Below are 26,990 nucleotides of genomic sequence, written 5' to 3'. Positions count from 1 at the left end.
TGCACTTGAGAGACATAATTATCACTTCTGAATCCATTCGATTTTAATCAAATTAAAAAGTCACTACAACTACTGTGCAATTAAAAAGAATAATAAATAAGTTGCAATGTTAACAAAATATTTTGTTATTATTAAAAAAAATTTCATTTTTTTTTGAACGAGTTAGGATAATATTTTTTCATTTAAACTTTCAACTTAACTAACTTTAATTAATGAAAAATATCTGTTTATTTTTGCATATTAAATGAAGTGGCACAAAGTTCGATGTCATGTGTTTAAACATAATCTATACAAAATACAACATTTTATACCTATTATCATCAGTTTTGAATATCTAAGTTCATATATATGTTCATATATATTTATATTAATCCATCAACCAAGATACATCCATTATAGTGTCAATCCGTCGATCTGAATTCGTCCATCAATCTTGGATTCGTTTGTCAATATTGGCAAAAGCAATTAAAAAAAAAAAAAAATTAAACTTAGATAGGTATATTATAATTTATAACTGTTCGTTCAGATTCCAATAATTCCAATAATTCCATATATTTTATTAATTTACCTATAGTAATGTATTTTAAATTTACTTTTAATGAAATAAAGTAAAAATGCGAGTTGTCAAATAATAATTGTCACCTAAAATTTACATAGTCTATAATGACCCGATTATTACGTTGATATTACAAAAAATACACATTAATCTATATCATAAAGGTATACTTAAAATATTATATATGCTTGGAAATTAAGTTATATTTTTAAAAATTAAAAATTTAGATAGGCATAATAGTCAATAGATAAACTTAAAATTTACCCTAAATTTTATTTTGTTATTATTTTATTTTATTTTTAAAAAAACTACGAAATATTTTTGAACAAATAATTTTCTTTGAAAAATGCAAGAAATATAATTTTGTCTAAATCGACCGTTATTCAAAAATTTTACTTTTTGCATCTAATTTTGGTTTCAAATAATAACGTAAATTTTTAAAGAAATAATTCTTACCAAGTATAATATACATTGTAATCACCTAATTATCTACTATTATATATTATATACGATGTTTAATATCATTGATGATTCAAATATATCTAATTTAGTTTTTAACATATAACTATAACTCACTTGTAAATTTTACTTTCATAATATAAAATTTAAATGTGAAAAATCTATAAATAATAATATACTTACTTAAAATGCCTAGATATAAATTAAAACAGTTTATAATAATATCACACAATCATTTATTTTCAAATATTGAAGTTATTTGTAATATACTAATATCTACATTCTAAATAGGTATATCATAATATTATACTATATTATTATTAATGACACGCACTAATTATTTAATTCTAATTATTTATTAGTAATAAAACTGATCCAATATTGGCTCAAAAAAGGAATTTAATACAGCTGACTGACACGAAGAAGAAGACTAATTATTTTACTTTTTTTTTTAACATTCTAAAACTTTTCAAATGTTTTTGAGCTTAAACCCTTTCTAATAAAATTTTACTTGATATAATTAATTAAATTAAGAATATGAACAGTTAAAGTTATTGTAATTCGTATTCTACTATAATATACGTAGGTACCTACCTATAGTTAGTAATTAACTCTCGCCAATGGGATTAGTTACTGCAGAAACTACAAAACCTGGTTTATGTTGATGGACGATAGCCCTTTATGCGTTAGGTAATCATAGTATTTTGAAAAGTAAGTTTATTACTTGAATTTAATAAGTTTTTATCGAACATAATATTTGTTCTTGTAAGTTAATCAAGATAATCAAGATCAATTTATAGTCTATGATGATAATATAGTATTAATGCGGTCGAGAATAGATTACTATACAAATTGTTAGTCAGTATACGTACCACGTGTGTACATGACACATGAATTAATTTTAGTTAAATAACCGCTTCTGTTAAGTTCTGTCTTACGCAATCGTGGACGTATCAATTATCGATAAATCAAAATAAAATTTATCAAATATTATACATTTTTTCTGTTTTATCTAAGTTAGAAAAATTTATGAGAAACCTTGTTAAAAGTTTTTAAACTTTCGCTTTATTTCTGCAGATACAATAAAATAAAAAATAAAACACATATTATTGTAAAAGTGTAAAACCGATGCATTCATCACTTCACTCAAAACCTAAAATATATTAATCTATTTATTTTATTTGATTTATGTGCCTATTTTATACATTAATAATATTTTATATGTCATGGGTAATTAGGTACTTATAATATATTCACCTGTATCAGCTTTACCTACATGATTTTGTAACAGTTGAGTTATAATTTATTTACCAAATGATAGCTAAAAATTCTAGTTACAACAATTAAGTTAAGTAACTTATTGGACCGCGTTAATCATTAAACAATATCTATAAATTTTTTTAAATAAATCTGAACGAATTCGTCTTAGTCTACATATATACGTTAACTTTGGAAATCTTTGTAAAATACAAAACTACTGTCGATATTTGTTTTGAAAATGTTAAAATATTTACTATATTATTATATGAATACAAAATATACGGGAGCGGGTTATCAGTTCGAATATGGTCTGTTCGAACGTCATGTGTTCGATTATAAACTGATCGAATGGTTATGTGTTGGAAATGTTTTGTGTGCGAAAGATCAATAAATTAATTAAGTGTCCAAACATTTTAAATATACGGTATATAATTATACGGTTTTATCGGTTTTATTATTAAAGATATCAATAATATTGACCGGTATCCCCATAATCAATATAATAATCGCTGGTTATCGTAAAATCATTCGACACAGTGAGACCACAGCAGAGTAGTTGATTGCGTAGTTATTTCAGTTTATTTAATGTGTTCACTTTTAGAGTTGCTAATTCATTTGATTTTTATAATTTATTGTAACAAATTAATTTAATATATTTAATATGAGTGTCGAAAGTATTCAAATTATACCTAGTATTCATGGGGGTATAATTTTAAGTTTAAATAATTTTATATTTATAAAAAATAAAAATATAATTAGAAAAACCTATTTATTGGACGTGCAAACTTAAGTGTGGTGCGAAAATTAAAACTATCGAGCTTCGTGATGGCAAACATACAATTGAAGAGCACTGCTCAATACCTCAATATTGTCATGGTCCTGATCCCGTATCTATTGAAGTCAAAAAATAAAAGAAAAAATTAAAATTATCGCACGTAATTCCAATCAAGAAAAAGCTATTCAAATTTACCAAACAGCAATTGCTAGCACTTCAAAAATAATATCTAGCTCGGTGAGCAAAGAATCAGTTAAACAAATCATTAAACGACAAAGAAAACCTATTTTAGAATATAAAGAACCACAATTTCTCGAAGAAATTAATTCACCTATATCACTATGTAATACACTATGTGGTGGTTCATTTTTGGTAAAAAAAACCTCAGATATTTTACTATTTACAACAATTGAAAATTGTAAGATTCTACAAGAATCAAACTGCTGGTTGGGTGATGGTACGTTTAAAGCTTGCCCAAAACTCTTTTATCAAGTATATGTATTACATACTTTGATTAAAAAAGGTACACATGAAATATTTGTCCCTCTAGTGTTTGCTTTAATGACCGGTAAAAGTCAAGAATTATATACTCAAATGTTCTCTTTAATTAATGAGTACTGTATAGAAAATAATATAAATGTAACAACGAATACAAATTCAGAAATTGTGACGGATTTTGAAAAGACAGCTATTAATTGTATAAATGAAACATTTCCATTCGCAATCCATTCAACTTGCTTTTTTCACTTTTCTCAAAATATTTATCGAAAAATTCAAGAATTTGGCCTTTCGTCAAAATATACAAACGATGTTGAATTTAATTTACTTACCAAACGTTTACCAGCTATGGCATTTCTTCCCATTAATATGGTATGTATGAGTAGTAAATAAATATTGTTTATATGTTATAGATTATTTTATTTTAATCTTTTGGTTAGATACAAGAAAGTTGGATACTTTTAAAATCACTTTTTGGAGATACTGATGAAAAAAAAAATTTGTTAAAATATTTTGAAGAAACATATGTCATAGGAAAAAGCGAAATTCGTTTGAGAGGAAAACCCAAAAGAGACAATTACAACCCACCTTTCTTCCCTCCAGAAATGTGGTCAGTGTCAGAACGATTAATCCAAGATTTACCTAGAACCACAAATACGGCAGTCATGGCACAGAAAAATAAATAGAATAATATCGCCTTATCCTGGTACAAATATTTAGTAACTTATTTAAATGCATGCAGTTTCCTAATTGTTTTTGTTTTTAGGTTTACATAAATTCATACAATTACAAAAAGTTCAAAATGAAACTGAAGTGACAGTAGAGTTGTTAGTTTGTGGACGACCAACGAAAAAGATAAAAAAAGTTAATATCGAATTGAATTTAAGATTGAAATAAATTCATGCACGTCTTATTTCAAACGAAAATTACGATAAACAAGAGTATTTACGTGCAATCACTCATAATTCGAATCTATAAATAGGTATCTAACATTTAATTTTTATGAATGACAAAATATTTAATTTTTAATTTTTTTATAATTAAATTTAAATTTAGAAATACTTAATATTTCATTTTTAAGATTGACTAAAATAAAAATGTTTTTTTTTCTATTTCCAACACTCGATCTTTTGTACACAAAACATTTCTAACATATAACCATTCGATCAGTTTTTAACCGAACACATGACGTTCGAACAAACCGTATTCGAACTGATAACCCTCACCCAAAATATACACAATATGAGAAATATATTTTTTTAACCTAATCTACGTGTTTTCAAATTATAAATTCAAATTGAATGAATATATTTCCCCATACACACACGTTCGTATAATATATCCAAGCGTTAATATTTATATTACTAGCAAAGTTATTATTATATTAGAACGCATTTACTATTATCATTATTTTTAAGTATACTAAAGTAATCAAGACTTGCGATGAATTCGGAATGATCTTGATTTTCTCTTATTTCTAAAACATTTTTTTTTTCGATAATTAATTTTCGTTTGTGTTCTTAATGTACGAATATATAAATCTATGAAAATTTAAGTAATACAATTTTCAACGGTTTTTTTTTATAAATTATTATGTATAGATAGCTTTAATTATATAAAATATTGTACTATAATTGAGTGTGGAATGATCGTTTAATAATTGTCGGAATAGGTACTTACAAACCAACAATATGAAATAGGTACATCAAATTAGGTATATGGATCAATATATCATTAAAATATCAAGTGCACAAAATAATATAATATTATTGTATATGTTATAATAATGAACCTTAGATCTCCGAGTAGAGACATTCATATTATATGAAGGTATCTATTCGACAATTGTAAAGGAGTAAACAATATTGTGGTTAAAACGATAATTATCCTACGCAAAATGACAATCAGATGAAAGTCTCTGTAGGATGTCTTTATGCTCGTTTAATGATATCGTTAGAATACGTTCGCCAAAAGCGGATTAACCATAGATGACAGTCATAGAGACGTAGCTAATCAACCAACGTTTTAGTTATAATAACTATTCCTCACATCGTAGGTACATATTATACGTTTGAACGTTTCCGATACTACAGGTAGGTACAAAAAATAATAACAATGTCCACTTCTAATCCGATCGCTTCTAGCAACAGAGTTACGACGTATCTATGTGTAGGTTATATTGGTATTTCTTATAATATTTATACTTATATAACTTATTATTGCTCACGGAGTTTGTGTGTGCAGTTATTGGTTGTTTTTCAATAATCTTTTTTGTTTTGTTGGTATCAACCATTTGAAAAACTTGTTACATTTCACCTTGACTTTGTAGACATTCAAACCGCTATTGCTGAACTAAGAATAGGTATGACAACAGGTAAAATTGAATAAATAGTAAATTTTTTAATTTTCTGTTAGTTACCGTTTTAAATTACACTTCGTTAACTTCCGAATTAGGTATATTTTATTAAAGTAGTACTTCTCATAAATTTACCGAGTTATTTACGCATATGACGTATAATATGCATTAATATTGAGAAGCAAGTAGGTACTGCTGTTATTTATTTTGCTAATTAAATTGTTCATATGTATGTTGCTGTTAAATTTTTTTCTAGTCTCTACAAAATTATTATTATTAAACTCGTTATCATTTTTAATCATTATTTTATCTATTTTATTAGAATTATATTAATGTCCAATTAATCGACCAAATCTTCAGCGCCTTTACTAAACATGGTAACGTGGTTGCAGGTCAATTTTTTTATGATATTAGTTATCCATGGAAAAGGCACCACTATAATAATAAATATTTATATATAGGTACTATATAATATATTATATATGTATAGTATATTGTATATATATACAATGGAGTGGTGGTCAAGCGGGGGGGGATGAGGGGGATAGATTCCCCATGCCTTTTTTTCTATAATATTTATAACAGTTACATTTTTGTATATTGTACTATAAAGTTAATGTATTACATTTTGTTTAAATTTTTTCTCAAAATAACGCTTATGAGCGTATATTATTATTATTTAGATTCTAAACTCATTCTAGGAACAAGGCTGTTATTATTATTAATATTTAGTAATTAGTTACTTATACAAAATATACGGGAATTACCTACCCAGCTCGGTGATTGTGAATATTCAATTACAACACACTCCTCCCTTGACCGGTACATTTGCTAATTGCTATGATCTACATCAATAAGACAGAGACAACACATGCGGGTAGAACGTCCTCTTAATACAATAATACGTAGCTATGTCATTATAGTTGGCCAATTCATTGATTATTATTACATTTGTCACAATATTTTGTTACACAGACCACAGTGTTTTAGCTTTCGTACTCGTCACTCATGTCTCGTACAGTCATATATTGTGTCGCGCATTAAACATATTTAAACTATCTGCTGTAAATTGTAATGTAGTCTATTTTATAAATTTATAATGTCTAATAAAAGAAAAATTACCACCTACTTTACTTGCTCTACCACTAACCTCGGACTCGGATAAAAAAAATAGTATGATCCCTAAGATTATTACAGAAAATGAAGTTGTGGACTTGCCCATAATATTTGTTTAATTAATTAGTGTAAAATGTTTTATTTATGTCGTCTCAATGGTTTGTCCACTATGACTGTTCATCGTGGAATTATAAATATAACCTCTAATTAAGTACTGGAAAAAATATTGTTAATATTACATTGTTATAAATAAAGTATCAATTTACCTTAATTTAAAAAAATTGATAATAGGCATAACCATAAATTATACCTATTTTAATGATTAATAGTAGTGCATATTAAAAAATCAGCCATATTCCCTCCATGACAAAATCATTTGACCGCTACTGTATATCGGTAGTGCATTCACGAATAAAGATCAACATATGTATACGATATATATTATAGTCTATACGCAAAGAGGACAAGGTATATAAAACTAAAATAAAATAAAAATAAAATATATAGTAATAAGTATATAAAGGGTAATTTACCAAGCATGCTCATCACCCTTTTTCCCCCTTTGATAATAAGTTTATTTAAATCATTAATTTTTAGAATTAAAACTTCTCGTTCAAATTTAGATTAAGATATATTATATTATGCGTTTTAAAAAAATAATTCTGAACTACCACAAACTATCATTTAAATGTAAAAAAAAATAATATGTATATAAATGTACTTTATAATATTATGGGTTTTCACTATTTAAAAAAATTTTAACTCAATATTTAAAAACATGCATTATTAAAATATAACAACGAAGTGAACATGCAATGTGAATCACCTAGTATATATTGGTCCATATAAACCTACCAACGAGATCGAAAAATTTTATTTCTAACCGAACGTGATGCGATACATAAAAATATAATACTTTATTACAACCGCCAAGAAAAAGCCATAATATCAATACATATATATGTACTATCGTGGGCATAATATAAGGGCTAGTTTTCTAAGGCAATTGATGCCCCGAGGGTATATATAAAAACCCAAGCAAAGTTTGTACGTGACACGCGCATATGACAGCGTTTATCGCGTGAGACGTCCTCCCGTCATCGGAGTTTGAGAGAAAAAAATGTGTTTCATTTCCTTTTTCTCTCGGTCCTTCACTCTCCTCTATCCCTCATCTCGGAGTAAACCACTTAAACGCATAAAACGTTAGTTTTACTTCCGTCGACATATATATTATATTATTGTACACGACGGTTGTGATGCGGTTCACGCGGTGATGAATAGTGAATACAGATTTGATACATTTTTCTCCCTTCTTTTGTGCATCTGGCTTTACAGAAAACATGAAAAAAAAATGTTTTTAGCCTTTGAATCCAATAAAATATCTTGATGGATTATTAATAAAAAGTTTTCTTTTTTTTCACCGTTCAATGTCGAAGTATTTTAATCTAAAATAATAATAAATAACTTAGGTACACGCATATACAATATAATAACAACGTTTATTTTTATATAGTATATAATCTGTAAGAAAATATATCAGATAATGGAACTCGACTATAATGAGGTTCATTGTTATACATAATAATACCACTAAATATATATATATATATATATTAATAAGTGTTGATAAAAACCTTTCTGTCATTAAAAATACATCAGTGGTAGACACTATAATAGTATAAAAAATGAACAATTTATTTAAATTAACGAAAAATAAAAACATTTTAACTACTTAAAATATACAATAAAAAGGCACAGATAGGTAATAGCTGCAATTCCGTATTATATGAGTGTTTTGATTAAATAACAAACAGATCATAATGTAGATAATGATAATAATAAATTATATTTGTACAAAAAATAATTACTTAAAATTAAATATCACAGACGAAAAAACTAAATATAAATAACGTGCATGTCAATAAGGCGCCATCCGGTGGCACGTAGGTAGATACGTGAGTAGATACATATTATATTTTGCATAATATACCAATATATTAGCGACTACTACTGAGAAATATTTCGTTAAAATGCGAATGAGATCGATGAACAACGAAAAACTTTAGAAAACGGTTTTTAAGCATTAACTTTTGTTATTAAAATAAAAATAGGTATATATACCTTTATCGCCGCATTACTGTTGATAATCTACTCATTCTACTCACTTTTGATGACAATATTTGTCAACAGAACCAAGTAGATTTCAAATTACACATTCAAATTGTCTTTTTGGTTGATTTTAATTCGAATATTTCATTGTTAAATTTGTCTCATCGATAAAAAGAATCTCGTATATAAATACACATTACATTATATTAGTTCGTCTACTGAATAGATGACATATATGTACAAGTTTTACAGACGATAGGTATCTAAGGTAAATACTAGAAACATATTACTAATAATTAAGTGTATATATGTAACGACCTTGTCTGTTTCCTTACATTAAAAAAAATTGAAATTAATGCCTTTATTATAGACAGATAACAACAAACAAAGAATTTAACTATAATATAAGTAATTACATGAAACAATATTACGCGTCCTTAAAAAAAAAAAATAAATAATAATAATTATTGATTACTCATAACACATATGGAGCAATGATCAATTTTAACATAAATTAATGATTAAAAAACTATTATTTTATTGTTTATACTGTTTACACACACTTTCTACTGATTTATTGTTCCAATAATGTCTCCAATAGTCCTATAAAGACTATCTTGAATTTTTATACAAAAATAATCAAAAATATTTAAGACATAACATTTCAGTAAATCAGTAAATTTGTGTTCCGAATTTCTTTTACTTGAAAAACTAAAATTAAAGAAATTCTTTTATACACCATATTTATTATAAAGTTAATTTAGACTAAACTTAAGATTAATCGAAAATATTCATTGTTAATGTCGTTATCGTAACAAACGATATAATAATGAGGGAATTTTATTAGTCCTATATCATCCAGTGTACATTATGGGAAATGAGTATCCAACTGTAAGCAAATGAATATTAGTTGCTACCATTATGACGGTTTCCCACCTTCTGATCAACCATGACATGCACATTCTGAAGACCTTATGATTAATGGTTTTTGTATTTCAAGTTAATAAAACGTTAGGCCAAACAAGACAACAACTTAAAAAATACTGAGGAAAATGTTACAAAACGACGCTAAATTTGATTTTATTAACTCTCACTATGTTTCTAGAACAATATAACGATTAACAGTGTAATACTTATTTTTCGACACAGTTCGAAGCTTCAGGAAACAAAAAACAATGCAGTGAAAGAAATCTGAAAATAAAAATAATATAATATTTATATTATACCGTAATACGCCAAAATGTTCTCCTGAATTATAGTTGAATAGAACGAATAACGATTCAACAGTAAAAAAACTTACCTAGTAGGATCGGTGATTTCGTTGAACCCGTCCACGTCCACAGTGTTTGGATCATTGTCCAAGGAATAACTAAATGTCAGCTATATTATCAAATATACAAAATAATTAACATTAATATTGTTATCTTAGTTACCTATATAAAATTATTTTTATTACTTGTTCGTTGAATAGATCTTTTTTTATAAGTCTCATTGGCTCCAAGTGCGAGTGGAATTGTTCCACTCTAGTCAGTTGAATTTTCAACAAATGTTCTACAAAAAATAAAACATCATTGATTATTATAGAAGTGAAAATAATTTGACAAAATCTAAATAACCATAATACGATTATCATGTATACACACCTATAACATATCCGACGCTAACATCATCTGGAAGACCTATACGATCCCCAATCGCCATAAGTTTTCCATTCCTGTGACAAAAAATTAAATATATAAACGTATATTAATACCAATTCATTTAAAGACAAAAAAGACGCCATTAAATTTTACGATTCTGTCTGCATAATTATGAATGACGAGGAGCCAAAGATAGGATTTAAATTTATTCATCCAGGAAACTATTATGAATTGTTATTCTTAACGTGTTCATAAATGTATATTTTCTGGATGGTTGACAAGTTAACTACTTTATGTATGACACATGGCTTGAGAAAAAATAAAATCATCTAATAAACGATCATTCACGCGTCATCTGTTCCAAATGTTAAAAAAACTAACAAATAAATATTTTACTGAACATATGATAATACTGAAAAATGCTTTCCCATACAATACCTATACTCGAAATAATGAAAACTCAAACCTTATCTGGATAATTGTTATTAAAATCATATGTTAATCATTGACATAATAAAACTAACATATTTTTTTTTTAACATAAAGACACTATAAATGATACCTAATTCGTAATAAAATATACACGACTATTTTTACAGTACGTTATACTTACTATATCACCGAGTGCTATTATGTATTTTAAAATATAGGTAATCATTATTGATGGGTGGTCCGAGGTTTACGTTCATGTAGTTAATCAATGAGACGAACATCGATTTACAATTTAAGATGTTCAGTTAAAGTTTGTTTTCGATGAACAGTAAATCCCGTTCGGTAAAAAAATATTTAAATTGTAGTATAATATACGAGCTACTATAAAACTAGGTACCTCATTTTAAAAGTCGAGAACTTATTTTTTTTTTTTTTTTTTTAATATAGAATATAAATAGTGCATAGTAAATACATACATTATTTGAATCATTATCTAACCTAAAAATTATTATATGTTTAACTTTTTTTTATAATTTTTTTAAAAGTTATACTAATGACATATTTGAATAAAGGAAAGTTAGTAAATATATTTTTTAATTTTAGTAAAATATTAATTCAATAATATTGTAAACAATCTTATTAAAATGTCATTGTTTATTTTAAAAAAATATGTATTTTGATTTAATTAAAAAACTAAAAACCCAAATTTAGAATATCATTTTTTAATGTATATTAATTTTAAAACTAATTTTTTGATATCGAAAATTACACAGCATGCGAACGAAAATGTAAAATATTTTGAACAAATATAATTAAAATGAAATATAACACCGAAAAATGAATGATAGCCATCGTTTATAAAGCAAGTTATTATATTTTAGTCTTAACATTATATGCACTAATATCAATTAAAATGTATTTATTATTAAGCCTCACTTAATTATAAAGTTGTTGTAGCCAATCAATTTATCTTTAAGTGTAACGCCTTGAACGCCATACACAAGTTACGGCTATGAACAAGTTTTAAAAGTTTTGACTAACATTTGTGGTGAATTAAATACCAAACTTCTGATATACCCACCATAATTATTAATTAGGGAGGTGTAAGTTTTGAAAAATTTATTTTTCTCAATTGAAAATTCCTTGCCGACCAAAATAAATCGGGGTCCAACAAATAACACACAACAAAAAGTATTGAATAGCATTTTCAAAACAATATTTAATTTTAATTAATGAACCGTGATTAGGGGTACAATAAAATTGAACGAAATATAAACATTTAAACTATTATTTCTTATAGCTAAATTAATAATACTATTTTCCGATTTTTATACTATGTAATATGTACATCGTAATTCGTATGTCTGTATAACTATATTATAGTCTGTAGTTAAGTTCGCACGTCCATTACTATACTGATTATCAAGAACCAAAATCAAACTTTTTATAGAAATAATATCGATATTTCTAAAACTAAGCTCATAGAAATAGCGTTTGTGTTCTAAATGTATCGTTTACTATAATAAAATAAGTTTTCTATTTAATACTGACTATAGTATTAAATATTATTTTGTAGGTAAATCTATTATATAATATTTATCACTCGTAATATTTCGGCTTGTAATAAGTTCTAGTAAATTGTTGTATCACTATAAATTTAAATTCACTGATTTTCAAATAAAACATTAACTAAAGATAATATTTAATTTTGGATTTTTAAATTAAGACGATAGATACGTAAAAACTAAGAAAGTACTCTAAAGTTTATATTTTTTTGCTTTTTATTACTTGTCTTCGAAATCATTTATCTACTAATATAAACTAGCGACTAGCTGTTGGTATATAATTATCATGACTAATGAGTTATTACAATTTAGCTCTAGAGTTTTAAGCTTAACGTCCAATAAGAATACTTACAACAAATCACTATCAACAACATTTTGTTGGCAACATAATATCTAATTTATTGGAACTACATTTTTTCATCCTGTATTACCTTCGCATTTGGATTGATTCCAACTATAAATAGGTATTTTTCTTCCATAAAGAATTTTAGCCAATTAAAATCTGCCAATTAGACAATCGCTTTACATTAGCCGACAAACACCAATCGAAACCCATTTTGGTTCTTTTAACAATGGCAGGAAATTTTCCTTTCATTTTTTTTTTTTTAATTTACGAATGATAAAAAAAAATACGTTGTTATTATAGGAATTTGAGCTTATTAGTGCGAAAAATACATCACAGGACAACTCCTTTTTAGAGAGCCTGGACGTGATAAACCGGTTAACTCGTCAATTCAGCAACTTGATTAATGACAAGGAATGAAGGAAAATAGAGGGGACAAGGGGCGTCAACTGGCAGTTGCATTGGAACTCCCAATTTATTATTCAATTTAAAAAACGGGTTACAAGCATACTTTGACTCATGGAGACTGCATGTCATTAAATTGGAAGGAACTGAATTCGTTTTATCCCAGCAATTAAAACTGAATTTTTTTATGGGTCAACTTTTATATAAAAAGCGACAATACCTACCTAAAAATGACAAAAATATATATCTAAAAATCGTAATAGTTGTATTAAAATGTTATTCACCTCAGAGAACCAGTTAAAAACCTGATATTGTATTTAATATATATCAAAATGATTTTGAACAGTAAAAATATCTCCACAACTGTTCACACGTTTGATATCAATGAAACGAGTATTAGTCGGTATAATTTATTTTAATAAGTATTAGATTATTACGAGATAAAATCATATATTGGTTTCCCGTGTATCAACAATTTAAAAATAAAATATATACGAGTAGGTATATAATAACATAAATATAAATAAAAATGTTAAATAATTAGATCGATATCAATTTAACTGAGAATGTCTACACAGTCTAACTAACTGATACACTAACAGTATTGTACGATTTTGATTTACATAGTTTAATTTCAAAGAGTAATAAATTGAACCCGTTCCCTCTTAACCTCACAATCACTATAAAATATTCATCTAATTTAGATTAAATGAACATAAAAATTCAAATTTTTTAATATACATGAAAACGTTTTCTTTGACACCGTACGGCCATAAATACAAAATCATTATTATATTTCAGAGATAAATATACATATTATAAAAGACGTTAAAATATAATTTATATAAAAATTGCTTATAGAAATTAATATAAATTATGTAAATTGTATTTGCATCGTATAATATCGCGTAGTATATATATCGATCATATATTTATATCATTAAAATTGTTTTTAAAACTATTACAATTATATTATTTAAGTACATTCTAAAATTTAGGATTCTAATTTTAAAATTGATTGTTTAATAATCTTTTGGTTGTATAAATGTTACATTCTATGTCAATATTACATTAAATTAAGTTTTCAATTCTTTCAGTGAATTATTTAAATCATAATTGTCACAACATCACATATTTTATTATACTTAAACCTGTCAACTTATCAATTATATTACTATCTGCACTGTCATATTATATTTAAGATTAATCACTAATCAGTAATGCAATAACAAAATATTATGGAAATCTTAGACGATCTAGACGTATGTCTATAATAATTGTAACTGGATTCACTCGTTTAAATACACAAATATAATAAAATATAATAATTATACAAGAACATATTAATCGCCCATATTTTATTTTAACTATAATTAAAACAACTGACAGATATCTACATCTTTTAAAATTATAAACTCTATTTCAGTACACCTACATTCAAGTTTAAATTACGGAAAATGTTATCAATTTTTTTATGATATCATTTTATACTTCATTTAATAAATATTATTTTTATTTAACTCAAAAATAAACACATAAAATGCTTAAAACTAAACTATAATACAAAGTAAAAGATACTTATATATCAAAACTTCAAAAGATTATTTTTAAAACTTACCCAGATATCGGTGCCATCTTTAATACTAATGCACGACTCAAACAAAATCCAGCACCTCCAGTAGCAAACCAAAATGTAGTTTTCTAAAACAAAAATAACAGATTGACTTTAAAAAAAACTTTACGAAAATAACTGTTAATGTTTACACACAAATAATAAAAACATAATATCCTTAAATAAAAATTAAATACAATAAATACATTATTATTTATGTATTTAAAACCCAGGGAACTCACTCTACTCAGCATAGCCTACATATAGTAGGATTTGAGTACATCTTGTAATTAATTAAGTTAAATTTGAATATAATGATAAATCATGGTATACAAAAAACAATTCTGAATTAAGAAAATAGGTGAATCAGCATATATTTCTAAAGATAGTTTATATTATATTTAAAACATTTTCTTAATTAAGAAGATGAAATTTATTTTTATCAAAAATATCACGTATAGCTATTAATTTAATATACTATTAATGGTTTTAAAATAATGTTGATCGGTTTATATGAATATAAATATTTATAAAATAGCATTGTGTATAATTATTATTATATATAATATTGAAAGAAAATAGTAATACATGGATAACTAAAAGTGTCAAGCGTTTATCCAAATATTTCTTAAATTGAGATAAAATAACTAGAATCTATTGAGGAAAATTCAATTTTTCGTCAAATAAAATTCCAGTAAATGCTAATATAATTTTTTTTAATAACTTTTTTCGAAAAATTAAAAATATAAAAACTAAGAACCATTTTAGAAAAATTGTCTTTACATTATTACGAAGTGAAAAATATTCAAAAACAAATTTTATGATGACTTATTTATTTAACGTTTATGTTTATACAATATACATGGTATAAGTGTTAACAACGTATTTATCAAGATACACGGCTAAAAAGTATTGTTATTTATATAAATATTAAATACATTTTTTCAATCAGAAATCTTATATAATCTTCTCCTTCGCCCTATTACCAACATCATAATGAATACACACAGAATATTCAATGATATTGTTAAAGTTTTTTAATGGTTGAAGTTCCAAAGTTTTAACAATATTTTATCCAACTTCAAGATACTGTGTACCTTTAAATAATTATTTTAATCAAATGAATAGATATAACTAGCTAATTGTATTATTGTTAACTTACTTGGAATTTGGTGCGAATTTGTAATGGCTTTGGAGTGCTAGTACGTCCCAAATACCAATCTCCAATTGGATTATACATTTTCAATAATTCGTTCAAAGCAGGAACATTAACATAGTTGTCGTCGTCTACGTGACAAAACCACCTTTAATCAATAATAAAAATTTCATAATATTATGTACAACAGTACCTAAAGCACAAGGAAACTGTTAAACATAGTAATATTTAGATAGTGTCGTAAAGTGAAATTTTTAATTAAACAGCAAAAAAGGCTCTACAACAAGCATTGTATCCTACATTTCGTATTTTATATTTCTATTGCAACTATTTTTTAAGATAATGCATGTACAATTATTAACTTAAAAAAGCACAAATATCTTTGATATAATAAGAATATAAACACGTTAAATATTTAAATAGTAAACACGCTAAATATATATTATAATATTATATATAATACCTAGTACGTAATTTAGTATACTACATAACAAATTTAAAATTAAATCGTTTGTAAGTAGTTTTTTTGATATGCTATAAAACAAAAATATGACTTCATGAATTTTACACTGCATACCAACGACATATTAAACAAGATCGATTTAAATAGTTGTATACTAACTTCTTTTTCGATTCGAGGAACACGTCCAATTCGACAGACATTTTACAGCACAGAGCACGTCTAAAAATCAAATTAAAACTAGCGTCAAATACTATATAAAGTCGTAAAGATAAAGATATTAATTTAAAAACAATTATTTATTGATATCCCACTGCGATTTATTATAATATTATTTAGATGCAAATGTATTACTTGCCTGCTATGAGTAGCTGAACAGTTAGTGTTTATGACGTGACCACCTAGAATATAAAATAGTAAAGCATATAAACATAAATTGTATTTAAAAGCCGCTTTGTCATTAAAATATTACACATTTTTAATATGAAACAAATGAATACATTATATGAATAATTATAAAAAAAGACTTATAGTAAATTAATTATTATATTTAATTTAATTATTCATCATAATCAACTGCCTTGTGAAAAAAACATAATCCACAAATTTCATTATTAAACTTCAATAAGGTCCTTTTTTAATAAACTTGAGTCTTAAATTACTAATTATATAAACAAAATATATTAAATAATATATTTATTTTGTTAAAAATTTATTATTCGTAGTATTTATACAATTTAATAATCTTAGAAAAAAATGTTTTTAGGAACTCGGGTGTTAACCATCTAATCTTAAAAAATTAATTACTTGAAGTTTGTATAAGATATTGAGCAAATAATTTTTTTGAACAATAATCTTCTGTACATAATTATTTCTAGTGTGTACATTAGCCTACTCAGACAAAAACGTCATTGTTGAGCTCATATTGTTTGAAAACAAAAAGAAGTATTGTTCCATCTAAAAATTTTCGTATTATTAAATTAATGACCTGAGATTAAAATGAATATATAGGTATACAAAAACCTCATCATTACTTTAATATTTATTAATTTTAACGGTTTTTATAATAATAATATAATATTTTAAGTACAAAACTAGTTGTATACAACTTATGAAAAAATAACTTAATCTATTTTATAAAATTAATTACATTAGATATAAAATATATATATACTAGATGTCCCCGTACACTTCGTCGTCCATACAAAATGCACCCGTATTAAGTTTAGTTGCCTATAATGCTAACAATGCTAACATTTAGCGTAAGGAATAAGGAAAAAAACTATTTTTGGTTTTCTGATTTCGTGTATAATTGATATCTCTAACACATCAATTTTACATAACTGTCCCGTCTAGAGTTGCATTTTTTTAATCGATTAACCGATTATGTATCATTCGTTAAAAATAATCAATTATTCGAATAATCGATTAAATAATCGCACAGCCCTAAACACAATAAAGAGGTCATTAAGCGAGATAAAAACTATCCTATCTTACGACGGAGGTAAAATTACACACATTGATCATAATTTCATCAAAATCGGTTGAATAATTTCGGAATGCATCGGGAACATCATAGTCGTCGAACACCAAAATTTTTAATATATTAGTTAGGTATTTTTTGTTTTATTAATTATCTATTTTTATTGAATATTACTTAGATTTAATGTGATAACAGATAAACGATGCCATTGGGGTTATAAATATATCACTTTAATTTATGAATTATCAATATTTCAGTTATAGATATACTTTAAACAATTTACACGTTAAATATTAAAAAATATTTGTGAAGAGCCACCTTTTACACCTAGGGGTATGAAAAATAGTTTACATCACTCTCTCGGGCCTACTGAATATACACACAAAATTTCATGAAAATCGGTCAAGCCGTTTCCAAAGAGTTTGGCGATATACATTTTCCATTGTGACATGAGATTTTTATATATTAGAGATAAATACAATGCTAATCAATTAATAAAATTCAATTTTCAAAATGATTAAATTAAGTAAGTGAAATGATTCATTCAAATCTGATAGTTTTAATTACATTTTAATCTAAAATAAGACTGATATTATTTTTGGTAAAATTATTGTATTTTTGTAGGTAATATAAAATACGTTTATGAAATATTCATAAAGATACAAAATATATAACTTCGTAAATTATTAGTCAGAGTATATATTTTAAAACTAGTAATTACTCAGAAATACGATTTTTATAATCTATAAAAAATCTAGTATCAAAACTAAACGATCTATATATAAAAAGTATAAACATTAAAAATCTTATTAAAATATATGTAATAAAATAGGTAAGTATAATGCAAGATTATAAAAAAAACGATGAATACTAATACATGATTACTATGATTAGTTCAAGTTATATAAACCGAAAATAATAAGCGGTATGATGAAGTCTGTGTACGTATAAATATATATTTTAGTATACATGCATACCCCCTACTTGTACACAAATCGAGTATACAATATAAAAATATTTTTTAAATAATACATTTACAGTACCTGTTAGTAACGTGAACATTTAATAAGATTACCAAATGCCTAGTAGAAAATAATAGTTTCCGTGTGATTTTGTACGTTGGATAAAATATTAACTTTGAACTTTTATTATAATACATATATATTATTACATTAATGTGGTTTTGACTGTTTTGTTATAGGTGAAATAACTTATTAAAATAATCTATAACAATGTATATGATAAGTAAAATGCTAAAATGTATTTATGTTACGTGATAGTATCGAATTTTTATAGCTTGATAAATATTAATCATGAATAACACTTTGATACTTAGTATTATATAAAAATAATGTATCAATAAAAATATTCATTATATTTACCCATAACTAAATTATACTAAAAACAAGTAATCATATCACTTACCCGTCACTTGACTTAAATGTTGATCATTAGTGTCTGTAAAAAACCAAGTCTGTAACAAATTTAATTTTTGTGAACTTATTATAATTAAAAATAGCACATTACTATTACGTCAAAGACTTTAATTATATACAATTGAGAAAGTGCCTGCACGTACGACGCATGTATCAATTTGAATTTTATAAAACAGTTGATCTAGTTAACCTTGATATTATAAACTCTAATAAGCTACCCAATATATTTTACAAACTTTAAAAATCTAACATGTGTTTAATGAGTTTAATATTAAATGCATGGTTAATGTAACAAACCCTATAATACTAAATATTGGAATATCAGCGACATCAACACGTACCTATTATAATAACTATTAACTAATATCTATTCAAGGGGAACCTAGGTATTTTCACCGATATAGGTACCACAAAAATTATTTTATAATTCCAAGGAAACGTGTAATACTATAACACATCCTATAAACCTAATTATCAATCTTTCACATGCATCGTTCGTTCTTATATAATAAGTTTTGATAATTAAAAAAAATAATTAGGATACAATTTATTTATTGCATAAAATAAATTTAAAAAACAATGTAGGTTTTTATAATAAATAAAACTAATCAATGATCATATTATAATATAAAATGTTTGTGTTTTATAATTTTAATTAAGATATAAATATTTTAATTCACAATTTTTAATTTAAAATTATTTACAAAAATCGAAGAAAATTAGAAATATTAATCAAATATTCTTTGAAAATATTTTATGATAATATCTATTAGAGGAACCCATCGTAAAATGAAGTAATTTGCCACATATATTTTAGGTAAGTATATAAATGATTATTTTCAAATATTCAGTTTTGGCTAAAATAAAAATAAATTACCTAAGAAATATATGTACTTTTTCTGTACAATCGAATAACTAATTAATATATTTTAGATTATAACTTAATATAATAAAATAGAAATATGATTGAATAATAAATTATACACCTAAATTAAAATTTCTACTTTCTAATATCTAATGTATATATACATATACATCATATCAGGCATGTATACAGGGGAGGGTCAAAAACCCTCCCCTCTCCCGAAATAATTTCGAGTAATAAGAAAAAATTATTTTATTATGTTGCGGCACAATATGTATTGCTATATTTTCATCATATACCTACCAGTACGTAGTAGTCGTCGGTAAATCATAACTGTTAAGATAATTTTCGAATTTCGTAGTTACAAATTATTTTAAAATTTATAATGACCCGTGATGAAAGTACCATAATAACCCTATTGAATTTTTACAAAGACATAATAAAATTAACAAAACCAAAGCGTGAGAAAATAGTGATGATTTGAAAATTTTGTTTATTTTACATATTGCTGGGTATTTAAATTAATATGTATTATAGTTCAGAACCAATTTGTAAACAAGAATTCAGCATAACTGCACAAACAACTATCCAATCGTGGACTATACAGACTAATTTTCTAATTAGTGAGGTTTTTGGAAAATCATAGAACAATTATCAACATATTAGAGGTATTAATGAAATTTTTATAGGTGGTTATAAGTTCCAAATTTTAACTTTACTTATAGTGTGAGGTTCAAATTTTTTAAATCAAAATCTTTTAATACAAATTTTTATTCTATTAAATGATTAATTATATCACAATATCTAACCTTAAAAAAGACCAGTAAAACTGAATATAATACAAATATCAATCAAACTAATAGAACAAAAATTGACCTCAAATTTAACAAAATTAAGTGTTATAATTTATACCAACAAGAATAAAAAGAGGCATTAATATTAATAAAACAAATTTAAGTAAACAATTTCAAAAATCATATGTAAAAAGAATATTACTCTTAGAAATTTCCTTATTAACAGCATTATATTGTATAGCAACTTGTAAATAACTCAATTACAATAAATTGAACTTATCAACCTAACTAATATAACAAAAAACTTAGGGTAGGTAAAATGTTTAATTCTGTAGCTACCTATCGACTTTTTCTTTTTTATTTCTTCAAAATAACTAATAAGATTTTAAATTCTAACTATGTAATTTAATAACTCATCCAGTAAATTAGAAATATAATATTTATAATTAAATGCTTTAAAAAATGACACAACATTTCATTTAAGTAATTTAAGATTACATACCTAGCGGCTAGCTATTTTATGAAATATGTTTTCAAGATAAATTTCTTAGTTACTTGTACTAACTAATAAATTTGATAGAGTAGGTATATACAATGAGAATAAACATATTAAGAAAAAATTAGTTATTATCTAGTGACTCTAATCTAGGGAGTACTCATCAAATAAAATAAACTATAATAATTAGGTATACAGTATAGACACAAATTTATAATAATAGTTACCTGTCTTTTTGCTAATTGAAACCAAGTCTTTATGATTACAGGCAATCTGGTCAAGTGATTTCTGCCAGTAGTTTTTACGGTAATGAACACTTTTTCTAACAGATCATCATCGACAGGCAAGATGTGTTGGAATGTTTTTCTTTCGAACATTGAATAGTTTGTTGAGTTGCTAACTGTTTTTGGCAGCTGTCACGTACGAATATAAAACAAAAAAGCCAAAACGTTAATTACACAGTCGAAACACACAAGTCGGTCGAGTAAGACAGACCTGTTGCTGGGCAGGAGTAAGCACATTGCCTCCGGCGATTCCCACTTGTTGGTAGAAAACGAACGATGCGAGTGCCAACAGGGCGAGTAGTATCTGCAACTGTAACAGCCATCGTTTAGTTTTTCTGGACATAGTTCCACCGCGACCGGCCGGTCACATTTTCGTCAATATATAGACGGCCGTCGAACAGCCGCCAATACTACAGAATTTATTTTAAAAAATGAATACTGATTGTCTGATTACTGTTATTATGATAATACTGATAATACTATACAGATCACTGCAGTAATATCGATAAACAGTATTTTTTGTTATTATCGTGCTGCGCGTTTGTTATCAGTGGCGTAAACCGTTATCACTGGTCACGAGAAACGCGACGGCCGACACCGTGGTGGACAAAGCGCACACGTTCACACCGGTCGACGGACGGGACGCGAATGCCGGTTGGCGGTAAACGGTTGCCGGCGACTGTCGACTGATGGTGAGTGGCAGTAGTAGTTATCCACGTCTGTTGTATCACACCTGGATACCAGATTGTAGTGATTGTACTGCGGCGGTGAAGACGTGAACGCCGAGACCGTGGAAAGCGACCGCGTCGGCCTATTGCTCGCGAGACTCTTGGGCGATCGTGTTGGGCGCGACACTGACTACGCGGAGGCATCAACCTCCCGGTCGCGGTGGCCTCGAGGTGTTCCGTATCGCGTTAATAATATTATTATTTATTGTTACACATATTTTTGTCTCTCTCCGCCGCCTTCCACCTTGTCCCGACGACATCCGTAATATTATTAAAATAATAATTACGAACGTCCTCTTCCGACCGGCGCGTTTGTTACGCACGCAAGAACACTGCGGCGACTATAGGGGAGTATATTAGGTTAGATAGGTACCTATTATATTTAATATTACATAGGTATATTTTTTTTATTTACAACAGGAACATCTCCCGTGGTGCGCTGTTGGATCGGTAGTCGCCTTTTAAAAATCAAAAAATCCTCGAGTCACTACTCACTACTCACTACTATATGCTGTTTTAAATCGATAGAAAAGCCCCCTAGACGTTAAAGACCTAAGACAGCCGCATTGCCTGTATTACGCCACTGTGTAGTGGGTGCAATATTAATTGGCAAAGGTGTATAAATGTATAATAATATAATACGTATTATTATAACATTCATAACCGGTAGAAATAGACTTTTTTCATTGATACGTTGACAAGTAATAACTAATACTTAAGGTAAAGGCTCGGATTTAAAATAATTGCAATGCATTTGAATTTTTGTCACATTACACACACATAAACTTGGAAGTCTTGGAACCTTAAAAAAAGATTAACAGAGAATAATATTTTTACTGAATATAAATAAAGATATAATTAAAGAATTAAAACACTACTATAAGTACATATCTTGTAGATTTTGGGTCGTAATGCATTTTTATAATTAAATTTATCTGTGACACACGAGTAGCAAGCACATTCGCGTCTTAACTTTTTGAGTCACCGAAGCATTATCATAGTATCGAAGTATCATGCCACCTATAGGCTATAGGCAGTAGCGCTGAACTCATATGTTAATGCCATGTAAAGCAATCGCTTTACTTCTTAAATGGGTGGGTGGGTATAGACTAAAGACGAGTTCTAGGGATTAATGGGGTTAATAAAGTTAAATAAGGTGTTATTACTGTTATTGTTATATATATATATAATAATAATTGATGCCTGATAGCGTGAAACATAGAAGTTAGAAATTCAAATAGACAAACATTTTAGATTTCGCTTCACAAAAAAAGTCCGAGTTCGGCGCCTCTGAGCACTGACTATAATCATGAACGTCAATCGAAATAGGTATTACATAGGTACCTATTGCAGGGTGCCAAGTTATGCCATATGCCGTACGCCCGTGTACCTATGCTTCGGCCCCTTTGCGCCGAACCCATTTATCGTAGCCTATTTGCTATTTGCGCCCCCAAATCATAGCCCATTTGCGCCCGATTCAGCCCAAAAATCATGCAACGTTGCCATTTATTGAGTATATTGGGCCTGTCACTATAAAATCTAAAATAATATTTGATCGTTTCCCATGCTAATCGAAACCAATATCCAAATCGATAAAGATAATAATATTTTGTCGTTAGTCGTGCTAATCGAAATTCTAAAATCCTAATCGATAAAGATTATATTATACATAAATGCATTTATCAATTGTATTTTATGTGTCAGTTGCATCAGTACATGAATAATAGTGAGTACTACTATAATAATGGAATTTTGTATAACTATTTCAAGTAAACAAAAACTTTGTTTAGTATTTCGTTATTTTAAATATCACGTGAGTAGAAACTTTGTTTCTGGAGGTATGTTGGCGTTGTGTAAAAAACACCTGTAGTGCATACGTCTAAACCAATAATTAAAATACAAAGTTGACCGAAAATAAAGACAGTCATACCCATGATCCGAAAACTGAAGAAATTTTAAACTAACATAGTTTATAATTTAATATAATAATATAAATAATATTTAGATATATAACATGTTACATGTATACTGTGTAGTATTTATCACTATTTTTAAAATAATTGCTTTTAATGATTATTAATTTTGATTTTATGTACTTACGATTTTACTTTTTTAAACGATAACTGACGGCAGCGTTGCATGCAAAATGGGCGAATTTAGGCTATAAATCGGGGTGTATTAAGCGTAAATGCCCATAACCCTCCGGGCGCAAATAGGCTACAGTCCTGTGCTTATGAGTTATGAATAGGTACCAAAAACGTATAAAAATTTAATTTCGCTATGCTGGATAAAAATTATTAGATTAATCTCTACTCTGTAATGCCGTGTCAATACATACTGACTGATTTGACTATTTGAGATATAAATTATTATTATTTAACATTTTAGAATCGTAAAATTATTTTACAATTTTAAATCGTGGTTTGAATTTTATGATATTGCTTAATATAAAACACTATTATGATTAGTGGTTATGAATGTTACGATAGGTAACGATTTTTATGGTTTTGCTCTTCAGAGCCCCCCTATGCATTTATGTAGGTACCTAAATATTTTTGTGTAAATAATAAAATGTAATATTTTAAGTAGGTAGGTATACTTACTTACTATTTAGTCATAGGCGCAATTTGGGCTAAATGTAATACGGGAGTGCTAAATTTACCCTCTATTTAAAAAAAGACCCGTGGGGGGCTTTGCCCCCACACCCACCTTACAACACCATTCATACATTTATCATATTAACTTATTATCTATAATATGTCTTTGATACATAGCAAAATGATTTATTATTTTATTTATTATCTTTATAAATTTTATTGCTTAGATCTCTCTCAATATTAATAACTGACAAATCTGTCAAAAATTCGATTATTCTATTAAAAATTTGGGGGTGCTATCAATTCATTATTAAAAAAACATTATTTCCATTATTCTTCGATCAAATATGTAATTTATAATTGTATCGTACGTCCTTCCCTATTGGTTACTTTAATACTATACAAGAGTACAAGACCTATACAATAATACTCGCAGGCGCGTTGCCGCCGACAATCACACGCATTCTATTCACTATATAATAACGATATAATATAGTCGACTGTAGGATAGAGAGTATATTACTATGCGTAGAGTATTGTGATTTGTTGGCGTCTTTTAGTTCGCCTCATTATCATGGACATAACATTATATCATTGTAATATTATGCCTTTAAGACTATATCATTGATCTCTACGGGAGGTATACTGAATGCTCCCCTAGTATAGCCAATAGCTTAGAATACTTAGATGGCTGCTAGTGCTAGATCTGATAGTTATTGGAAAAATCCAATTGATTATGAAAAAATAAATAATGCAATCTTGCAGCATAAGACTTGAAAATAGTTATAACATTATAACTTTATGAGATGAAGTTACAAGATTTGTCAGAAACTTGCAGACATCCATTAAAATCAATTGTATATATTGATTGTGGAAGGATTGATTGTAGTTACGATTGTTTTGACCTATAGGCCAAAGCGTATTTGAGAGGGCGAAAAGGGCATTCGCCTCCCATCGTTTGTATTTTTTTCTATATAATACATTGATAATAATTTATTTTAAAAATCTTTAATTTGATAAAGATTGTAAGTCGTAATGATATAATACTTAACATAAAAACAAGCACGGCACTAGAATTTTTTTTCCAGGAAGGGTTCACAGAGTGAGGCAAATATTTTTTTACATGGGCTAAGGTTTTTTCAGTAATCAATGAGGTTATTTAAATAAAATATAAATATTATCGTATCATATAACATAACATAATATAGCTATTAGCTATATAGTACAAACTTTTGAATAGTTAAAAATGTTTCAAGAATAATTTTAAATATTATTTATGTTCTTTATGTAAGAACATTTTTAATCACATTGAGTATAGACCTTCAACAACTATATTAACAATGATGTACAAAAATGACAATTCCTTTATTTCTTTAATATTGAATACCTTTGTGAATGAATGATTATGTTTTTTTACTTACATCTCATAAATATAAATTAAAGTAATTGTGTTTAGTAATGAACAGATGAATTTGTTTGACTCAACTTTAATGCAACAATTTGGGATACATTTGTTTATTTTCATAAAAGATTTTTTTCTTATTTTACAAATTTCAAAACATATT

At 26.6% G+C, this 26,990-nt stretch overlaps 2 protein-coding genes across 2 annotated transcripts; one reads left to right on the top strand and one right to left on the bottom strand.

Annotated features, from left to right (window-relative positions):
- Positions 1-3,052: 3,052 nt before the first annotated feature.
- On the top strand, positions 3,053-4,540 carry LOC113554427. Its single transcript, XM_026958266.1, has 3 exons — positions 3,053-3,920; positions 3,989-4,254; positions 4,315-4,540. The coding sequence occupies exons 1-2, from the start codon at positions 3,612-3,614 to the stop codon at positions 4,232-4,234; spliced, it is 555 nt and encodes a 184-aa protein (XP_026814067.1). The 5' UTR covers positions 3,053-3,611; the 3' UTR covers positions 4,235-4,254; positions 4,315-4,540.
- Positions 4,541-8,639: 4,099 nt separating this feature from the next.
- LOC113553865 (fringe glycosyltransferase) lies at positions 8,640-22,925 on the bottom strand. Its single transcript, XM_026957418.1, has 11 exons — positions 22,312-22,925; positions 22,044-22,229; positions 19,651-19,699; positions 17,101-17,143; positions 16,905-16,964; positions 16,289-16,430; positions 15,133-15,215; positions 10,773-10,843; positions 10,586-10,680; positions 10,430-10,509; positions 8,640-10,320 (listed from the first exon to the last, which is right to left on the bottom strand). Exons 1-11 carry the CDS (start codon positions 22,441-22,443, stop codon positions 10,263-10,265), a joined length of 999 nt encoding a protein of 332 aa, XP_026813219.1. The 5' UTR covers positions 22,444-22,925; the 3' UTR covers positions 8,640-10,262.
- Between the last annotated feature and the right edge of the window lie 4,065 nt (positions 22,926-26,990).

The sequence above is a fragment of the Rhopalosiphum maidis genome, chromosome 2 (genome assembly GCF_003676215.2).
Source record: "Rhopalosiphum maidis isolate BTI-1 chromosome 2, ASM367621v3, whole genome shotgun sequence".
NCBI lineage: Eukaryota > Metazoa > Arthropoda > Insecta > Hemiptera > Aphididae > Rhopalosiphum > Rhopalosiphum maidis.
Note: the sequence above shows the minus strand (reverse complement) of the source record. Positions and strands in the feature narration are given on the sequence as shown.

Bases quoted from the DNA above. Each gene is read 5' to 3' on its own strand.
- LOC113553865 (XM_026957418.1), bottom strand. From the start codon at position 22,443: ATGTCCAGAAAAACTAAACGATGGCTGTTACAGTTGCAGATACTACTC. The intron at 16,431-16,904 runs GTTAGTATACAA...TATTGATTAAAG, and splicing joins TTCCTCGAATCGAAAAAGAA to GTGGTTTTGTCACGTAGACG. The intron at 10,681-10,772 runs GTGTGTATACAT...TATTTTTTGTAG, and splicing joins TAGCGTCGGATATGTTATAG to AACATTTGTTGAAAATTCAA.
- LOC113554427 (XM_026958266.1), top strand. From the start codon at position 3,612: ATGACCGGTAAAAGTCAAGAATTATATACTCAAATGTTCTCTTTAATT. The intron at 3,921-3,988 runs GTATGTATGAGT...TCTTTTGGTTAG, and splicing joins CATTTCTTCCCATTAATATG to ATACAAGAAAGTTGGATACT.